Source organism: Salvelinus alpinus, chromosome 10, assembly GCF_045679555.1.
Source record: "Salvelinus alpinus chromosome 10, SLU_Salpinus.1, whole genome shotgun sequence".
Classification (NCBI taxonomy): domain Eukaryota; kingdom Metazoa; phylum Chordata; class Actinopteri; order Salmoniformes; family Salmonidae; genus Salvelinus; species Salvelinus alpinus.
In genome coordinates, this window is record NC_092095.1 from 69,598,297 (window position 1) to 69,620,186 (window position 21,890).

Below are 21,890 nucleotides of genomic sequence, written 5' to 3' on the forward strand. Positions count from 1 at the left end.
ATAAAAAATATGCATTTAATTCCTGCTAACTTTGTTATGTTGAATAAATTATCACAAGCGAGTATGACATCCCATGGCACACATCTTATATGGATGGCCTTTGACCCTGAATGTAATTTGACTCAAATAAATTCTGTCAATTTGTCTTTACGTTGCCTTGAGCTAATCTGATCACAACACAAAGGTGATCATATATTAGGTCTGAAGCAGGCATGTCTGTGTAACTTACTGGACAATGGAGGAGCTTCCTAGTGTCTGTGTGTCCTATAGGCCAGCCTGTTGGCTGTCAGTGTGTGAGTGTGTCATTTGCCTCCAGCATGTTTGAAATGGGAACCAGTTGGGTGAAGAAGACACCTGTACACAAAGGTATCTATAAAATAACTTTATTGAAAACGTTTCCTTCATTGTCCCTAAGAGGGAGTAACTTACACCACCACCATTTTCTATCCAGAGACATCAAATCATACAGCTGTGATCTTCACATCAAAGCCTAGTTCACCCTGAGGAGATGGTGGTGGTTTTGCTTCCTCTAATTGGATAAGTCCGTAAGCAAACTGACTTCACGTAACAGCACATCGTCTTTGCTCATTTTCCTGACATTTGATATATTGTGAGCCATATCGATACCTACATAACTGAATATTCAAGATGTCCAGACAGAGCAGACAATTCAAATTATTTACATGTACAACATGTAGAAAAGGGACCTGAGTGATCATGGAGTACAAGCCTACATAGGCTATGGCTAAAAACAAACAGGAAACATTTTGTTTTCTGGTTTACTTTTGACAAACAATTAAATAAGGCATATTATGTATTATTCTCATATGTTAACAATGTTATGGCAATGATACAAATAAAATGTAAAATATAAAACCAAAATACCCTTCAAAACGTCAACTTAAGATATGTGTAGTAACTTCAAAAACGTTTAAGAAATTGTAAACGTTCTAGAGTATGAATCTGGGAAATCAGATCGACATGTCGAATTGCATGCCGCCAGCTATCATTCGTGCTTTCTAAGTCTTTCATACGTTGTCATTCATTTCTCTCGTTTAGTCCTTTCTTTCCCCGTTAGGATAATACAAGATGGAGAGATGTCGGGCGGATGGAGGAAAACAGAGAGCGAAAGTGAAGGAGGAGGACAACATGGCTGATGACCAAAGACAATTGCTTAGCTCTGCAAAATTGCCCAACCTCAGTTCTTTCTACAGTCTCTGATTTGCCAATGCTGAGCCTTTCAACTGCTCATCTACTGTTGAGGGCTGACTCACTGGCTGGCTGACTACTGTACTGTACACACAGCTTTTGTTTGCACAACAGATTGTCAAGATTGGGCACTTATCTGCACTGAGAGCGTTCAACCAGCAGAGGGGGCTGTTGTAATGCCATTCAGCAGAAGGAGAGGAGAGGTAGCCAGTGAGAGCCCAGATCAGATGACCACAGTGCCCCTGACAGAACTCTTGTCCTGTAGTGGGACACATTAATTAAAGGCTCCCTGAATGGAAGCAGTGACGAAACCAAGTAGTATGCACCAGTGTGTCTTTGTGAGTGATTCTTTCATATCTGCCTGATTATATGATTATGTGTAATTGAAGGCATGGATCAAATGCCATTGTCAGATGGTAAATGCTTTTGAAGGGGTTGTTTGTGTGGTTTGTGTGTGTGTGTTTAGGAGTGTTTATTCAGTGTACTAACTAAAGCAGAGTTTTAACAGAGTAACGCTCATTCCTCCTTGGTGGTTTCTGTCCCGGCTCGTATTCAGAATAGCTGGGCGGGATGTCCGAATACATTTCTCCTCCTCCTCTCCTGTGACCTCTGCCCTCTCCTCTCCTGCTGTTTTCATCCTCATCTGAACTGAACGACCCCCTGCGGGAGCGGGAGTAGTTGCTGGGAGGCGGGGCGCGACGCTGCTCCTCGAACAGGTCGTCTCTGGAGCGGGATCGAGGGACCCTGTCGCTGAGGTCGTCACGTGAACCCATTCGACCTCGCGCCCCCCGACTCTCCCCGTCCAGAAAGTCTTCACTGTAGCTCCTTGGCATGCCACGGCTCCTTGACGGCGACGGGTAACGGCGCCCGCTGGCTTCGCTGCGGTCGTCACGGTGATTGGTGAAGCGACTCTCGCTGCGGCTGCTTTCTCTGGAGCTGGGTGGACCTGTTCTGGGTGGACCTCTCCGACCTCCTCGTCCAGGCTGCTCTATGATGGGAGGCATCTGGATGACCCCCCGGTACTCCACGGCCCCGTCGTCCAGGCCAGAGAGCATGCTGGGAGGACCCGCTGAGAAGGGGATGTGCTGGGGCATCATGTGCTGAGGGGGAGGGGGCATCATCTGGACCTGCTGGTGGTAGGGCTGGGGCTGCATCATGGGGCTGGTCCCATCCATGCCCCTCACCTGGCTCTCCAGGTAGTCCAGCATCTGCTTGTTGCCGGGATGTTGGTTGCCGTAGATGCTGGCAGCGTGGACACTGGGGGGCATGCTGTAGCCAGATGGGGGAGGGGGGAGGGGCATGGGGGCCATGGCGATGCTCTTCCCTGATTGGGAGCCTGATGGGATAGAGAAAACCATGATAAGTGACAAATATGGATTTGTTAAAGACACATTTAGAAGATCAGAAGCATAGCTCTGCTGTGTGTGTGTGTGTGTGTGTGTGTGTGTGTGTGTGTGTGTGTGTGTGTGTGTGTGTGTGTGTGTGTGTGTGTGTGTGTGTGTGTGTGTGTGTGTGTGTGTTACTAACCTGCATACAGCAGAGGGTTCATCTGTGAGGAGCCGTGGCTCATGGGGCTGTACATAGGCTGACCTCCCATCCATGGACCCATGGCCCTCTGGGCATCCTTCATCATCCTGTGCTGCATCACCGCTGGAGAGAGAGAGACACAGAGGAAGAGGTGAGATGGAGCCTAAGTGTGGGAGAAAGATAGTGTGTGAGAGAAAAGAAAGAGAGAAGAGAGAGAGGCCCTTCCCTACCTTTCTCAGGACAGCAGCAGGTCTGTGGGCAGCAGGGACAGACAGAGAGGCCCTTCCCTACCTTTCTCAGGACAGCAGCAGGTCTGTGGGCAGCAGGGACAGACAGAGAGGCCCTTCCCTACCTTTCTCAGGACAGCAGCAGGTCTGTGGGCAGCAGGGACAAACAGAGAGGCCCTTCCCTACCTTTCTCAGGACAGCAGCAGGTCTGTGGGCAGCAGGGGCAGACAGAGAGGCCCTTCCCTACCTTTCTCAGGACAGCAGCAGGTCTGTGGGCAGCAGGGGCAGACAGAGAGGTCCTTCCCTACCTTTCTCAGGACAGCAGCAGGTCTGTGGGCAGCAGGGACAGACAGAGAGGCCCTTCCCTACCTTTCTCAGGACAGCAGCAGGTCTGTGGGCAGCAGGGACAGACAGAGAGGCCCTGCCCTACCTTTCTCAGGACAGCAGCAGGTCTGTGGGCAGCAGGGACAGACAGAGAGGCCCTTCCCTACCTTTCTCAGGACAGCAGCAGGTCTGTGGGCAGCAGGGGCAGCGGACGTAGCAGCAGCACCTCTGAGGACAACACTGGCAGCAGCAGATACAGAAGAGCAGGATGAGGAGCAGAGCTCCAATCACCATGAACAGCACCGTCAGCCAGTCTGGAGACAGCCACAACACAGGAAATCATTACACCAGATGATACTTACTAGGTCTGGAAACAGACATGCACTTATACCCATATCACTTCATTTAGAGTCCCTTCCCACCAGGGTCTGTATTTACAAAGTGTTTCACAGTAGGACTAGTGAAGATATAAGCTATGGCTTCTCTTAATCAATAAGATGACATGGAAACATAAATCTATGATAATCGATCATTTCAATAAGCATTTGTCTACGGCTGGCCATGCTTTCCACCTGGCTACCCCGGCCAACAGCTCTGTACGCTCCGCAGAAACTTTCCCAAACCCCTCCCCACTTCTCCTTCACCCAAATCCAGACAGCTGATGTTCTGAAAGATCTGCAAATCTGGACGCCTACAAATCAGCCGGGCTAGACAATCTGGACCCTCTCTTTCTAAAATGATCTGCCAAAATTGTTGCAACCCCTATTACTAGCCTGTTCAACCTCTTTCGTATCGTCTGAGATTCCCAAAGATTGGAAAGCTTTGGGAAAGATTGGTCATCCCGCTCTTCAAAGGGGGAGACACTCTACACCCAAACTGTTATAGACCTATATCCATCCTGCCATGCTCAAATCTTCGAAAGCCAAGTTAACAAACAGATCACCGACTATTTCGAATCCCACCGTACCTTCTCCACTATGCAATCTGGTTTCCGAGCTGGTCATGGGTGCACCTCAGCCATGCTCAAGGTCCTAAACGATATCATAACCGCCATCGGCAAAAGACAGTACAGTGCAGCCGTCTTCATCGACCTGGCCAAGGCTTTCGACTCTGTCAATCACCGTATTCTTATCGGCAGACTCAACAGCCTTGGTTTCTCAAATGACTGCCTCGCCTGGTTCACCAACTACTTCTCAGACAGAGTTCAGTGTGTCAAATCGGACGGCCTGTTGTCCGGACCTCTGGCAGTCTTTATGGGGGTGCCTCAGGGTTCAATTCTCGGGCCGACTCTTGCGTCACTCTTGCTGCTGGTGATTCTCTGATCCACCTCTACGCAGACGACACCACTCTGTATACATCTACCCCTTCTTTGGACACTGTGTTAACAAACCTCCAAACGAGCTTCAATGCCATACAACACTCCTTCCGTGGCCTTCAACTGCTCTTAAATGCTAGTAAAACTAAATGCATGCTCTTCAACCGATTGCTGCCCACACCCGCCCGCCCGACTAGCATCACTACTCTGGATGGTTCTGACTTAGAATATGTGAACAACTACAAATACCTAGGTGTCTGGTTAGACTGTAAACTCTCCTTCCAGACTCACATTAAGCATCTCCAATCCAAAATTAAATCTAGAATCGGCTTCCTATTTCGCAAAACAAAGCCTCCTTCACTCATGCTGCCAAACATACCCTCGTAAAACTGACTATCCTATCGATCCTTGACCTCGGCGATGCCATGTACAAAATAGCCTCCAACTCTACTCAGCAAATTGGATGCAGTCTATCACAGTGCCATCCATTCTGTCAACAAAACCCCATATACTACCCACCACTGTGACCTGTATGCTCTTGTTGGCTGGCCCTCGCTTCATATTCGTCGCCAAACCCACTGGCTCCAGGTCATCTATAAGTCTTTGCTAGGTAAAGCCCTGCCTTATCTCAGCTCACTGGTCACCATAGCAACACCCACCCGTAGCACAGACTCCAGCAGGTATATTTCACTGGTCACCCCCAAAGCCAACACCTTCTTTGGCCTCCTTTCCTTCCAGTTCTCTGCTGCCAATGACTGGAACAAATTGCAAAAATCACTGAAGCTGGAGACTTATATCTCCCTCTCTAACTTCAAGCACCAGCTGTCAGAGCAGCTTACCGATCGATCACTGTACACAGCACATCTGTAAATAGCACACCCATCTACCTCATCCCCATATTGTTATATATATTTTTTTTTATTTTTTTGCTCTATTGCCCCCCAGTATCCCTACTTGCACATCATCATCTGCACATCTATCACTCCAGTGTTTAATTGCTAAATTGTAATTATTTCACCACTATGGCCTATTTATTGCCTTACCTCCCTAATCTTACTACATTTGCACACACTGTACATAGATTTTTCTATTGTGTTATTGACTGTACGTTTGTTTATTCCATGTGTAACTCTGTGTTGTTGTTTGTGTCGCACTGCTTTGCTTTATCTTGGCCATGTCGCAGTTGTAAGTGAGAACTTGCTCTCAACTGGCCTACCTGGTTAAATCAAGTTTTTTTTTTTTTTTTTAAATGGACAGGAAGGACCTCTTAACGAATCAGATGACATGGACGGGAAGGACCTCTTAACGAATCAGATTACATGGACGGGAAGGACCTCTTAACGAATCAGATGACATGGACGGGAAGGACCTCTTAACGAATCAGATGACATGGACGGGAAGGACCTCTTAACGAATCAGATGACATGGACGGGAAGGACCTCTTAACGAATCAGATGACATGGACGGGAAGGACCTCTTAACGAATCAGATGACATGGACAGGAAGGACCTCTTAACGAATCAGATGACATGGACGGGAAGGACCTCTTAACGAATCAGATGACATGGACGGGAAGGACCTCTTAACGAATCAGATGACATGGACGGGAAGGACCTCTTAACGAATCAGATGACATGGACGGGAAAGACCTCTTAACGAATCAGATGACATGGACGGGAAGGACCTCTTAACGAATCAGATGACATGGACAGGAAAGACCTCTTAACGAATCAGATGACATGGACGGGAAGGACCTCTTAACGAATCAGATGACATGGACAGGAAGGACCTCTTAACGAATCAGATGACATGGACGGGAAGGACCTGATCCTAGATCAGCACTCTTACTCAGAGATGCTTTATGAACACGGCCCAGGTTGTGGTCATAGCTGTGGTTGTGGTCAACTTACTGTAGACCATGAGGCTGATCACGCCATCCAAGCCGCCGCTGGTGTCTCCTGTGGCTTCCACAGAACAGTAGTAAACTCCGTTGTCCCACCACATGATCTCATTGATCACCAGGTCAGCCTCTGTGGGGGAAGACAGCCCAACGACGTCAAAACATGTCAGAGTAGCAACAAAGAGCACACAGTCATACGTTGTTTCTCAATCCATTCCTCTGGGATCCTCCCGTCATTTCACATTGTTGTTGTATTCCACCACTATTTTGATTAGTTAACGCAGGTGTGACATTGTGGCTGGATTAAAGTTACAAAATTCCAGTAACGTTCCTAAAATTCCCAGGTTTCCCAGAAATCCCCAGGTTGGATGATTTCCGGTATCAGGAGGGACTTAAGCAGGGAATCTGGAATTCTCCAACCAGGATTTCTATCAAACTGGGGGATTTATGGAAAGTTACTGGAACTTTGCAACCCAAGGCTGTCTAGACTCACTGTTCTGGACGGAGATCTTGCGTTCCCGGTACTCTGGGCCCAGTATGGCCTCGTTGGAGCCTCTCTTCTGGACGATGATCCTCACCGTGCGCTGGCGGTCTGGGCAGTCATTGGCCGGGTCCTGACCCAGCTGCAGAGCATTCTGGTACGCTATAGAGGGAGATATGTTTCATACAGAAGTGTGTGTGTGACTGACTGAGTGTTACTGTACATCACCAGTAATTTAATTAATATTTCAGGTTCTAAAGTAAGACAGGAAGAAAACTGAAGAAAACACTACAGCAAACTCCTCTACCCAACAACTAACAACCTTAGAATTTGCCTATATACACCGTCAAACTGTAGCCCAACTAGTTAACATGTAGCCCAACTAGTTAACATGTAGCCCAACTAGTTAACATGTAGCCCAACTAGTTAACATGTAGCCCAACTAGTTAACCCAGCTCCAGGCCAGTTCTCTTCACTTCCCCCATAACTAACCTGGAGACTAGTACTCCAGGACAGGGTCCATAACTAACCTGGGGACTAGTACAGGGTCCATAACTAACCTGGAGACTAGTACAGGGTCCATAACTAACCTGGGGACTAGTACTCCAGGACAGGGTCCATAACTAACCTGGGGACTAGTACAGGGTCCATAACTAACCTGGGGACTAGTACAGGGTCCATAACTAACCTGGGGACTAGTACAGGGTCCATAACTAACCTGGGGACTAGTACTCCAGGACAGGGTCCATAACTAACCTGGAGACTAGTACAGGGTCCATAACTAACCTGGGGACTAGTACAGGGTCCATAACTAACCTGGAGACTAGTACTCCAGGACAGGGTCCATAACTAACCTGGAGACTAGTACAGGGTCCATAACTAACCTGGGGACTAGTACAGGGTCCATAACTAACCTGGGGACTAGTACTCCAGGACAGGGTCCATAACTAACCTGGAGACTAGTACAGGGTCCATAACTAACCTGGGGACTAGTACAGGGTCCATAACTAACCTGGAGACTAGTACTCCAGGACAGGGTCCATAACTAACCTGGATACTAGTACAGGGTCCATAACCAACCTGGAGACTAGTACAGGGTCCATAACTAACCTGGAGACTAGTACAGGGTCCATAACTAACCTTGGGAGTAATACTCCAGGACAGGGTCCATAACTAACCTGGGGACTAGTACAGGGTCCATAACTAACCTTGGGAGTAATACTCCAGGACAGGGTCCATAACCAACCTGGAGACTAGTACAGGGTCCATAACTAACCTGGGGACTAGTACAGGGTCCATAACTAACCTTGGGACTAGTACAGGGTCCATAACCAACCTGGAGACTAGTACAGGGTCCATAACTAACCTTGGGAGTAATACTCCAGGACAGGGTCCATAACTAACCTTGGGAGTAATACTCCAGGATGGGGGTCCATAACTAACCTGGGGACTAGTACAGGGTCCATAACTAACCTGGGGACTAGTACAGGGTCCATAACTAACCTGGAGACTAGTACAGGGTCCATAACTAACCTGGGGAGTAATACTCCAGGACAGGGTCCATAACTAACCTTGGGAGTAATACTCCAGGACAGGGTCCATAACTAACCTGGGGACTAGTACAGGGTCCATAACTAACCTTGGGAGTAATACTCCAGGACAGGGTCCATAACTAACCTGGGGACTAGTACAGGGTCCATAACTAACCTTGGGAGTAATACTCCAGGACAGGGTCCATAACTAACCTGGAGACTAGTACAGGGTCCATAACTAACCTGGAGACTAGTACAGGGTCCATAACCAACCTGGGGACTAGTACAGGGTCCATAACCAACCTGGAGACTAGTACAGGGTCCATAACTAACCTGGAGACTAGTACAGGGTCCATAACCAACCTGGAGACTAGTACAGGGTCCATAACCAACCTGGGGACTAGTACAGGGTCCATAACTAACCTTGGGAGTAATACTCCAGGATGGGGGTCCATAACTAACCTGGAGACTAGTACAGGGTCCATAACTAACCAGGAGACTAGTACAGGGTCCATAACTAACCTGGGGACTAGTACAGGGTCCATAACTAACCTGGAGACTAGTACTCCAGGACAGGGTCCATAACTAACCTGGAGACTAGTACTCCAGGACAGGGTCTATAACTAACCTGGATACTAGTACAGGGTCCATAACCAACCTGGAGACTAGTACAGGGTCCATAACTAACCTGGGGACTAGTACAGGGTCCATAACTAACCTGGGGACTAGTACAGGGTCCATAACTAACCTTGGGAGTAATACTCCAGGATGGGGGACCATAACTAACCTGGAGACTAGTAAAGGGTCCATAACTAACCTGGAGACTAGTACAGGGTCCATAACTAACCTGGGGACTAGTACAGGGTCCATAACTAACCTGGAGACTAGTACTCCAGGACAGGGTCCATAACTAACCTGGGGACTAGTACAGGGTCCATAACTAACCTGGGGACTAGTACAGGGTCCATAACTAACCTGGAGACTAGTACTCCAGGACAGGGTCCATAACTAACCTTGGGACTAGTACAGGGTCCATAACTAACCTGGGGACTAGTACTCCAGGACAGGGTCCATAACTAACCTGGAGACTAGTACAGGGTCCATAACTAACCTGAGGACTAGTACAGGGTCCATAACTAACCTGGGGACTAGTACTCCAGAACAGGGTCCATAACTAACCTTGGGACTAGTACAGGGTCCATAACTAACCTGGGGACTAGTACTCCAGGACAGGGTCCATAACTAACCTGGAGACTAGTACAGGGTCCATAACTAACCTGAGGACTAGTACAGGGTCCATAACTAACCTGAGGACTAGTACAGGGTCCATAACCAACCTGGGGACTAGTACAGGGTCCATAACTAACCTGGGGACTAGTACAGGGTCCATAACCAACCTGGGGACTAGTACAGGGTCCATAACTAACCTGGGGACTAGTACAGGGTCCATAACTAACCTGGGGACTAGTACTCCAGGACAGGGTCCATAACTAACCTGGAGACTAGTACAGGGTCCATAACCAACCTGGGGACTAGTACAGGGTCCATAACTAACCTGGGGACTAGTACAGGGTCCATAACTAACCTGGGGACTAGTACTCCAGGACAGGGTCCATAACTAACCTGGGGACTAGTACAGGGTCCATAACCAACCTGGAGACTAGTACAGGGTCCATAACTAACCTGGAGACTAGTACAGGGTCCATAACTAACCTGGGGACTAGTACAGGGTCCATAACTAACCTGGAGACTAGTACAGGGTCCATAACTAACCTGGGGACTAGTACAGGGTCCATAACTAACCTGGGGACTAGTACAGGGTCCATAACTAACCTGGATACTAGTACAGGGTCCATAACCAACCTGGGGACTAGTACAGGGTCCATAACTAACCTGGGGACTAGTACAGGGTCCATAACTAACCTGGGGACTAGTACTCCAGGACAGGGTCCATAACTAACCTGGAGACTAGTACAGGGTCCATAACCAACCTGGGGACTAGTACAGGGTCCATAACTAACCTGGGGACTAGTACAGGGTCCATAACTAACCTGGGGACTAGTACTCCAGGACAGGGTCCATAACTAACCTGGGGACTAGTACAGGGTCCATAACCAACCTGGAGACTAGTACAGGGTCCATAACTAACCTGGAGACTAGTACAGGGTCCATAACTAACCTGGAGACTAGTACAGGGTCCATAACTAACCTGGGGACTAGTACAGGGTCCATAACTAACCTGGAGACTAGTACAGGGTCCATAACTAACCTGGGGACTAGTACAGGGTCCATAACTAACCTGGGGACTAGTACAGGGTCCATAACTAACCTGGATACTAGTACAGGGTCCATAACTAACCTGGAGACTAGTACAGGGTCCATAACTAACCTGGGGACTAGTACTCCAGGACAGGGTCCATAACTAACCTGGAGACTAGTACAGGGTCCATAACTAACCTGGGGACTAGTACAGGGTCCATAACTAACCTGGAGACTAGTACAGGGTCCATAACTAACCTGGGGACTAGTACAGGGTCCATAACTAACCTGGGGACTAGTACTCCAGGACAGGGTCCATAACTAACCTGGAGACTAGTACAGGGTCCATAACTAACCTGGGGACTAGTACAGGGTCCATAACCAACCTGGGGACTAGTACAGGGTCCATAACCAACCTGGAGACTAGTACAGGGTCCATAACTAACCTGGGGAGTAATACTCCAGGATGGGGTCCATAACTAACCTTGGGAGTAATACTCCAGGATGGGGGTCCATAACTAACCTGGGGACTAGTACAGGGTCCATAACTAACCTGGGGACTAGTACAGGGTCCATAACTAACCTGGGGACTAGTACAGGGTCCATAACTAACCTGGAGAGTAATACTCCAGGATGGGGGTCCATAACTAACCTGAGGACTAGTACAGGGTCCATAACTAACCTGGAGACTAGTACAGGGTCCATAACTAACCTGGGGACTAGTACAGGGTCCATAACTAACCTGGAGACTAGTACTCCAGGACAGGGTCCATAACTAACCTGGGGACTAGTACAGGGTCCATAACCAACCTGGGGACTAGTACAGGGTCCATAACTAACCTGGAGACTAGTACATGGTCCATAACTAACCTGGGGACTAGTACAGGGTCCATAACTAACCTGGAGAGTAATACTCCAGGATGGGGGTCCATAACTAACCTGAGGACTAGTACAGGGTCCATAACTAACCTGGGGACTAGTACTCCAGGACAGGGTCCATAACTAACCTGGGGACTAGTACAGGGTCCATAACTAACCTGGGGAGTAGTAGAGGGTCCATAACTAACTTGGAGACTAGTACAGGGTCCATAACTAACCTGGGGACTAGTACTCCAGGACAGGGTCCATAACTAACCTGGGGACTAGTACAGGGTCCATAACTAACCTGGGGACTAGTACTCCAGGACAGGGTCCATAACTAACCTGGGGACTAGTACAGGGTCCATAACTAACCTGGGGACTAGTACTCCAGGACAGGGTCCATAACTAACCTGAGGACTAGTACAGGGTCCATAACTAACCTGGGGACTAGTACTCCAGGACAGGGTCCATAACTAACCTGGGGACTAGTACAGGGTCCATAACTAACCTGGGGAGTAGTAGAGGGTCCATAACTAACCTGGAGACTAGTACAGGGTCCATAACTAACCTTGGGAGTAATACTCCAGGATGGGGTCCTTGCAGAAGGACTTGTATCGCCAGGTGACTTGGACATCCTGCTGGCTAGCGGAGGTGGAGTAGTCACACCTCAGGATGACGGAGGCAAACAGAGCTGTACTCCTCTCTGTCTGAGGAACATTCACCTGGACGCTCTGCACCTCTGATGGGAGAGAATACATCATGTCAGTGTGTATATATGTGAAAGGGGGAATGTACACTACCGTTCACAGGTTTGGGATCACTTAGAAATCTTCTTGTTTTTGAAAGAAAAGCACATTTTTGTCCATTAAAATAACTTTAAATTAAATGAGTGTAGACATTGTTGATGTTGTAAATGACTATTGTAGCTGGAAACGGCAGATTTTTCATGGAATATCTACAGTTGAAGTCGAAAGTTTACATACACTTAGGTTGGAGTCATTAAAACGTGTTTTTCAAACACTCCACAAATTTCTTGTTAACAAACTATAGTTTTGGCATGACAAGTAATTTTTCCAACAATTGTTTACGGACAGATTATTACAGTGAATTATAAGTGAATCACAATTCCAGTGGGTCAGAAGTTTACATACACTAAGTTGACTGTGCCTTTAAACTGCTTGGAAAACTCCAGAAAATTATGTCATGGCTTTAGAAGCTTCTGATGGGCTAATTGACATAATTTGAGTCAATTGGAGGTGTACCTGTGGATGTATTTCAAGGCCTACCTTCAAACTCAGTGCCTCTTTGCTTGACATCATGGGAAAATCTAAAGAAATCTGCTAAGAAAATGATAGACCTCCACAAGTCTGCTTCATCCTTGGGAGCAATTTCCAAATGCCAGAAGGTACCACGTTCATCTGTACAAACAATAGTACGCAAGTATAAACACCATGGGACCACGCAGCCGTCATACCGCTCAGGAAGGAGACACGTTCTGTCTCCTAGAGATGAACGCACTTTGGTGCGAAAAGTGCAAATCAATCTCAGAACAACAGCAAAGGACCTTGTGAAGATGCTGGAGGAAACTGGTACAGAAGTATCTATATCCACAGTAAAACGAGTTCTATATTGACATAACCTGAAAGGACGCTCAGCAGGGAAGAAGCCATTGCTCCAAAACCGCCATAAAAAAGCCAGACTACGGTTTGCAACTGCACATGGGGACAAAGATAGTACTTTTGGGAGAAATGTCCTCTGGTCTGATGAAACAAAAATAGAACTGTTTGGCCATAATTACCATCATTATGTTTGGAGGAAAAAGGGGGATGCTTGCAAGCCGAAGAATACCATCCCAACCGTGAAGCATGGAGGTGGCAGCATCATGTTGTGGGGATGCTTTGCTGCAGGACCCTCCTGCACTTCACAAAATAGATGGCATCATGAGGTAGGAAAATTATGTGGATATATTGAAGCAACATCTCAAGACATCAGTCAGGAAGTTAAAGCTTGGTCGCAAATGGGTCTTCCAAATGGACAATGACTCCAAGCATACTTCCAAAGTTGTGGCAAAATGGCCAAAGGACAACAACTACAGGGTATCTGAGTGGCCATCACAAAGCCCTGACTTCAATCCTATAGACAATTTGTGGGCAGAACTGAAAAAGCGTGTGCGAGCAAGGAGGCCTACAAACCTGACTCGGTTACACCAACTCTGTCAGGAGGAATGGGCCAATATTCACCCAACTTATTGTGGGAAGCTTGTGGAAGGCTACCCGAAACGTTCAACCCAAGTTAAACAATTTAAAGGCAATGCTACCAAATACTAATTGAGTTTGTAAACTTCTGACCCACTGGGAATGTGATGAAAGAAATAAAAACTGAAATAAATCATTCTCTCTACTATTATTCTAACATTTAACATTCTTAAAATCAAGTGGTGATCCTAACTGACATAAGACAGGGAATTTTTACTAGGATTAAATGTCAGGAATGGTGAAAAACTGAGTTTAAATGTATTTGGCTAAGGTGTATGTTAACTTCCGACTTCAACTGTACATAGGCGTACAGAGGCCCATTATCAACAACCATCACTCCTGTGTTCCAATGGCACGTTGTGTTAGCTAATCCAAGTTTATCATTTTAAAAGGCTAATTGATCATTAGAAGACCCTTTTGCAATTATGTTAGCACAGCTGGAAACTGTTGTTATGATTAAAGAAGCAATAAAACTGGCCTTCTTTAGACTAGTTGAGTATCTGGAGCATCAGCATTCGTGGGTTCATTACATGCTCAAAATGGCCAGAAACCAAGTACTTTCTTCTGAAACTCTTCAGTCTATTCTTGTTCTGAGAAATGAAGGCTATTCCATTCGAGAAATTGCCAAGCAACTGAAGATCTCGTACAACGCTGTGTACTACTCCCTTCACAGAACAGCGCAAACTGGCTCTAACCAGAACAGAAAGAGGAGTGGGAGGCCCCAGTGCACAACTGAGCAAGAGGACAAGTACATTAGAGTGTCTAGTTTAAGTAACAGACGCCTCACAAGTCCTCAACTGGCAGCTTCATTAAATAGTACCCGCAAAACACCAGTCTCAACGTCAACAGTGAAGAGGCGACTCCGGGATGCTGGCCTTCTAGGCAGAGTTGCAAAGAAAAAGCCATATCTCAGACTGGCCAATAAAAATAAAAGATTACATTGGACAGAGGAACTCTGCCTAAAAGGCTAGCATCCCGGAGTCGCCTCTTCACTGTTGACGTTGAGACTGGTGTTTTGCGGGTACTATTTAATGAAGCTGCCTTGTGAGGCGTCTGTTTCTCAAACTAGACACAAGCTAGACACTCTAACGTACTTGTCCTCTTGCTCAGTTGTGCGTTAACCCTATCAGTCCCAAGGCCTGTTTACACACCAACACAGTGCTGTTTATTAACACTATCAGTCCTGAGGCCTGTTTACACATTTTTTACATTTTACATTTTAGTCATTTAGCAGACGCTCTTATCCAGAGCGACTTACAGTAGAGTGCATACATTTTATTACATTTTTACATACTGAGACAAGGATATCCCTACCGGCCAAACCCTCCCTAACCCGGACGACGCTATGCCAATTGTGCGTCGCCCCACGGATCTCCCGGTTGCGGCCGGCTGCGACAGAGCCTGGGCGCGAACCCAGCCCAGCCTGGGCGCGAACCCAGCGACTCTGGTGGCGCAGCTAGCACTGCGATGCAGTGCCCTAGACCACTGCGCCACCCGGGAGACACACCAACACAGTGCTGTTTATTAACCCTATCAGTCCCGAGGCCTGTTTACACACCAACACAGTGCTGTTTATTAACACTATCAGTCCCGAGGCCTGTTTACACACCAACACAGTGCTGTTTATTAACACTATCAGTCCCGAGGCCTGTTTACACACCAACACAGTGCTGTTTATTAACACTATCAGTCCCGAGGCCTGTTTACACACCAACACAGTGCTGTTTATTAACACTATCAGTCCCGAGGCCTGTTTACACACCAACACAGTGCTGTTTATTAACACTATCAGTCCCGAGGCCTGTTTACACACCAACACAGTGCTGTTTATTAACACTATCAGTCCCGAGGCCTGTTTACACACCAACACAGTGCTGTTTATTAACACTATCAGTCCCGAGGCCTGTTTACACACCAACACAGTGCTGTTTATTAACACTATCAGTCCCGAGGCCTGTTTACACACCAACACAGTGCTGTTTATTAACACTATCAGTCCCGAGGCCTGTTTACACACCAACACAGTGCTGTTTATTAACACTATCAGTCCCGAGGCCCCAGTAAAAATCAGCTTCTCATTGATCTGACTTTCAGCCCTGATATTTATCCTCACAATGAAGTGTTTCAACAGTTTATATTCAGGACAACCAGGGCTACAAGTAGAACACAAAACTACTTGACATAAACAGTTGTATTCATGAGTTTTATTGACAAATGTCAATACAAAAAATAAGGTCCGCCAAAGCAAAAACCTGATCTAAATGAATTGATATGAATGCTGTAAGTACAGAAATGGTTTGCTCACTGGGGAAATGAATATCCAACTAGTCAGTGACAACTGTGTGGAGTTTGTGACAGCAACTATGTGAGCTTATTACAATATTATAGACACTATGTCCTGGGATTTCCTATGATCTATGTGGAAGAACCCCTTACAGTATTATAGACACTATGACCTGGGATTTCCTATGATCTATGTAGAAGACCCCTTACAGTATTATAGACACTATGTCCTGGGATTTCCTATGATCTATGTAGAAGAACCCCTTACAGTATTATAGACACAATGTCCTGGGATTTACTATGATCTATGTGGAAGAACCCCTTACAGTATTATAGACACTATGTCCTAGGATTTACTATGATCTATGTAGAAGAACCCCTTACAGTATTATAGACACAATGTCCTGGGATTTACTATGATCTATGTGGAAGAACCCCTTACAGTATTATAGACACTATGTCCTAGGATTTACTATGATCTATGTAGAAGACCCCTTACAGTATTATAGACACTATGTCCTGGGATTTCCTATGATCTATGTGGAAGAACCCCTTACAGTATTATAGACACTATGTCCTGGGATTTCCTATGATCTATGTAGAAGACCCCTTACAGTATTATAGACACTATGTCCTGGGATTTCCTATGATCTATGTGGAAGAACCCCTTACAGTATTATAGACACTATGTCCTGGGATTTCCTATGATCTATGTAGAAGACCCCTTACAGTATTATAGACACTATGTCCTGGGATTTCCTATGATCTATGTAGAAGACCCCTTACAGTATTATAGACACTATGTCCTGGGATTTCCTATGATCTATGTAGAAGACCCCTTACAGTATTATAGACACTATGTCCTGGGATTTCCTATGATCTATGTAGAAGACCCCTTACAGTATTATAGACACTATGTCCTGGGATTTCCTATGATCTATGTGGAAGAACCCCTTACAGTATTATAGACACTATGTCCTGGGATTTCCTATGATCTATGTAGAAGACCCCTTACAGTATTATAGACACTATGTCCTGGGATTTCCTATGATCTATGTAGAAGACCCCCTTACAGTATTATAGACACTATGTCCTGGGATTTCCTATGATCTATGTGGAAGAACCCCTTACAGTATTATAGACACTATGTCCTGGGATTTCCTATGATCTATGTGAGAAGAACCCACCTTACAGTATTATAGACACTATGTCCTGGGATTTCCTATGATCTATGTGGAAGAACCCCTTACAGTATTATAGACACTATGTCCTGGGATTTACCTTATGATCTATGTAGGAAGAACCCCTTACAGTATTATAGACACTATGTCCTGGGATTTCCTATGATCTATGTGAGAAGAACCCCTTACAGTATTATAGACACTATGTCCTGGGATTTCCTATGATCTATGTAGAAGAACCCCTTACAGTATTATAGACACTATGTCCTGGGATTTCCTATGATCTATGTAGAAGAACCCCTTACAGTATTATAGACACTATGTCCTGGGATTTCCTATGATCTATGTAGAAGAACCCCTTACAGTATTATAGACACTATGTCCTGGGATTTCCTATGATCTATGTAGAAGAACCCCTTACAGTATTATAGACACTATGTCCTGGGATTTCCTATGATCTATGTAGAAGACCCCTTACAGTATTATAGACACTATGTCCTGGGATTTCCTATGATCTATGTAGAAGACCCCTTACAGTATTATAGACACTATGTCCTGGGATTTCCTATGATCTATGTAGAAGACCCCTTACAGTATTATAGACACTATGTCCTGGGATTTCCTATGATCTATGTGGAAGAACCCCTTACAGTATTATAGACACTATGTCCTGGGATTTCCTATGATCTATGTAGAAGACCCCTTACAGTATTATAGACACTATGTCCTGGGATTTCCTATGATCTATGTAGAAGACCCCCTTACAGTATTATAGACACTATGTCCTGGGATTTCCTATGATCTATGTGGAAGAACCCCTTACAGTATTATAGACACTATGTCCTGGGATTTCCTATGATCTATGTAGAAGACCCCCTTACAGTATTATAGACACTATGTCCTGGGATTTCCTATGATCTATGTGGAAGAACCCTTACAGTATTATAGACACTATGTCCTGGGATTTCCTATGATCTATGTAGAAGACCCCCTTACAGTATTATAGACACTATGTCCTGGGATTTCCTATGATCTATGTAGAAGAACCCCTTACAGTATTATAGACACTATGTCCTGGGATTTCCTATGATCTATGTAGAAGAACCCCTTACAGTATTATAGACACTATGTCCTGGGATTTACTATGATCTATGTAGAAGAACCCCTTACAGTATTATAGACACTATGTCCTGGGATTTCCTATGATCTATGTGGAAGAACCCCTTACAGTATTATAGACACTATGTCCTGGGATTTACTATGATCTATGTAGAAGAACACCTTACAGTATTATAGACACTATGTCCTGGGATTTCCTATGATCTATGTAGAAGAACCCCTTACAGTATTATAGACACTATGTCCTGGGATTTCCTATGATCTATGTAGAAGAACCCCTTACAGTATTATAGACACTATGTCCTGGGATTTACTATGATCTATGTGGAAGAACCCCTTACAGTATTATAGACACTATGTCCTGGGATTTCCTATGATCTATGTAGAAGAACCCCTTACAGTATTATAGACACTATGTCCTGGGATTTCCTATGATCTATGTAGAAGAACCCCTTACAGTATTATAGACACTATGTCCTAGGATTTCCTATGATCTATGTAGAAGAACCCCTTACAGTATTATAGACACTATGTCCTGGGATTTCCTATGATCTATGTAGAAGAACCCCTTACAGTATTATAGACACTATGTCCTGGGATTTCCTATGATCTATGTAGAAGAACCTTACCTTCTAACGACTCTACTGTAGCTCGTGAGGTCATAGACCTAAACATGTCACATGTGCGTGTTCCTGAGAGTCTCAGCTTTTCAGGGATAGTTTTAATAGTTTGTAGCTCAAACCATTCAGACTGCCCTAGTCTCACAAACACCGCTCTAGCTCAGCCCCCGTTAAATCACAGACGAATCGTTGGTACCAAAATGCGCTGGCGTTCCGGTGGGACTCATTGGGTTAAAGCATATTGAGATTTGAGAGAGAATGAAAGAATGGGATAGAGTATGTGTACGTGTGTGTGACAGAGCCCTGCTGAAAGTGGTTCAACCAGAAGAACTAGTGACTGAGAGAAAGAGACAGCCTGCCACAGGAAACAGTTTGATGCTATTCAAATAGACTCAACTTCCATTTTGATTGTAAAAATACATCTACAGTATAGGCCAGGTGTATTCAACTCTTACCGTACGACAGGGTTCTCCAACCCTGTTCCTGGAGTTACCCTCCTGTAGGTTTTCGCTCTAAGTCCAGGTGTAACTAACCTGGTTCAGTTTATCAACCACCCTGGTTAGAATCAGGTGTGCTAGATTAAGGTTAGAGTGAAAACCTACGGGACGGTTTCTCCCCAGGAACAGTTTTGGAGAGCCCTGGAAAAACGCAGTGGAACTGGCTTTGAGGTCCAGAGTTGAGGGATATAGGCAATAGACCACCATTTACAACCTGGTTTAAGAGCATTTCGTATTATTCAGTATGTAAACCCGAGACACTCCATTTAGTATGATATGTTAAGGTTCATATGGTATGTATTAATTTGTGGGTGTCCATCACACATTTCCTATGATATGTTAAAACCTACAATTCGTATTACATGTTACGAATTTGCAAAACGTACAATATGTTAGGAATTTGCTAAAAGTATGATATGTTACAAATTCTAGCTAGGTGGTTAACGTTAGACAGCTTGCCAACGTTAGCTAGGCTAGGGGTTAAGGTTGAGTTTAGGAGTTAGGTTAAAGGATTAAGGCTAGTGTTAGGGGAAGGGTTAGCTAAAACTGTTAGGGGAAGGGTTAGCTAAAACTGTTAGGGGAAGGGTTAGCTAAAACTGTTAGGGGAAGGGTTAGCTAACACTGTTAGGGGAAGGGTTAGCTAACACTGTTAGGGGAAGGGTTAGCTAACACTGTTAGGGGAAGGGTTAGCTAACACTGTTAGGGGAAGGGTTAGCTAACACTGTTAGGGGAAGGGTTAGCTAACACCGTTAGGGGAAGGGTTGGCTAAAACCGTTAGGGGAAGAGTTGGCTAAAACTGTTAGGGGAAGGGTTAGCTAACACTGTTAGGGGAAGGGTTAGCTAACACTGTTAGGGGAAGGGTTAGCTAACACTGTTAGGGGAAGGGTTAGCTAACACTGTTAGGGGAAGGGTTAGCTAACACTGTTAGGGGAAGGGTTAGCTAACACTGTTAGGGGAAGGGTTAGCTAACACTGTTAGGGGAAGGGTTAGCTAACACTGTTAGGGGAAGGGTTAGCTAAAACTGTTAGGGGAAGGGTTAGCTAAAACTGTTAGGGGAAGGGTTAGCTAACATGCTAAGTAGATCAAAGTAGTGTAACGGATGTGAAATGGCTAGCTAGTTAGCGGGTACGCGCTACTAGCGTTTCAATCAGTTACGTCACTTGCTCTGAAACCTAGAAGTAGTGTTGCACCTTGCTCTGCAAGGGCCGTGGCCTTTGTGGAGCGATGGGTAACGACGCTTCGTGGGTGACCGTTGTTGATGTGTGCAGAGGGTCCCTGGTTCGTGTCGGGGCGAGGGGACGGTCTAAAGTTATACTGTTACAGTAGCAAGTAGTTGAAAAGTTCCTAATTAGCTAAAATGCTGAAGTTGTCCGTGATGAACTCGTAACCTTTGTGTTGCTAGAGCTAGATGTTTTCATTATACACCCACCCACACTACTTTCGTTTTTGCCTTAAGTAACAGTTTGTCTTATGTAACCATACCAAACATAACATAGCACACTAAATGGAGTGTCCCGGATTTACGTACAGAATAATACGAAATGCTCTGAGACCAGGTTGCCATTTAGGCTAGTCAGGTTACTCTGTAACTGTCGGGGTCTATGTCCTTGTCCTTGAATACCCTCCATAATTACAATTATTGAGGTGAAATGTCAGGATAACTAACACCCATTCCACCTCTCTCGAGCCCCCCAGCTGGAGCCAAACCAACAGGAGTTTTTCTCTAAAAAAAGGTGAATTCCATTTTCAATCTACAGTATTTCATTATGAGTAGGTCTAAATCTAGATAAGATCAGTAACTGTAACTTGATAGGACGTGCGAGTCATCGTGAGAACTCATCGGTATCTGTCCATCATGTGACCGATACCCCGGCTCGTGCCTAACTGGCTAGTCATTGGAACTTTTTGTGTTGTGGATGGATACAGTACAATAGCATAAACTGTTGACGCGACTAAATGAAACGAAGCTCTAATGCAAGAACAGGACGAATTGACAACATTAACGATTCAAATATGAATTGCAAATTTTCATCAACAAAAACTCACCTGTCGGTAGGGAAGAGAGGACGAACGCGGCCAGTATCAACCTCCTCATCGTTGATGATTGATCCATTAAACTAATAAATATTATATCCAATTATCTATCTATAAAAAAAGGAAAGACCTACATTATCCTCCTAAACAGACTCCCCATTGTTCTGTCTGTCTTGTGTTTTGTCTTGAAGACGGCTCCTTCCTTGTCCGACACCCTTCGGGAATTTGGTTTGATGGCTGCGGAGACAGACAGACCCCACCCCGAA

The 21,890-nt window shown here is 45.5% G+C and overlaps 1 protein-coding gene across 2 annotated transcripts; it reads right to left on the minus strand.

Moving 5' to 3' along the window:
* Window positions 1-367: 367 nt before the first annotated feature.
* Window positions 368-21,890, minus strand: LOC139532755 (immunoglobulin-like domain-containing receptor 1). 2 transcript variants are annotated; one of them, XM_071330757.1, is made up of 7 exons: window positions 21,637-21,887; window positions 12,204-12,374; window positions 6,996-7,145; window positions 6,513-6,632; window positions 3,455-3,601; window positions 2,737-2,859; window positions 368-2,545 (listed from the first exon to the last, which is right to left on the minus strand). In XM_071330757.1, the coding sequence occupies exons 1-7, from the start codon at window positions 21,701-21,703 to the stop codon at window positions 1,698-1,700; spliced, it is 1,626 nt and encodes a 541-aa protein (XP_071186858.1). In that variant the 5' UTR covers window positions 21,704-21,887; the 3' UTR covers window positions 368-1,697. The 2 variants fall into 2 exon arrangements, with proteins under 2 accessions (XP_071186858.1, XP_071186859.1); XM_071330758.1 differs by lacking the exon at window positions 3,455-3,601 and having other exon boundaries at window positions 21,637-21,890.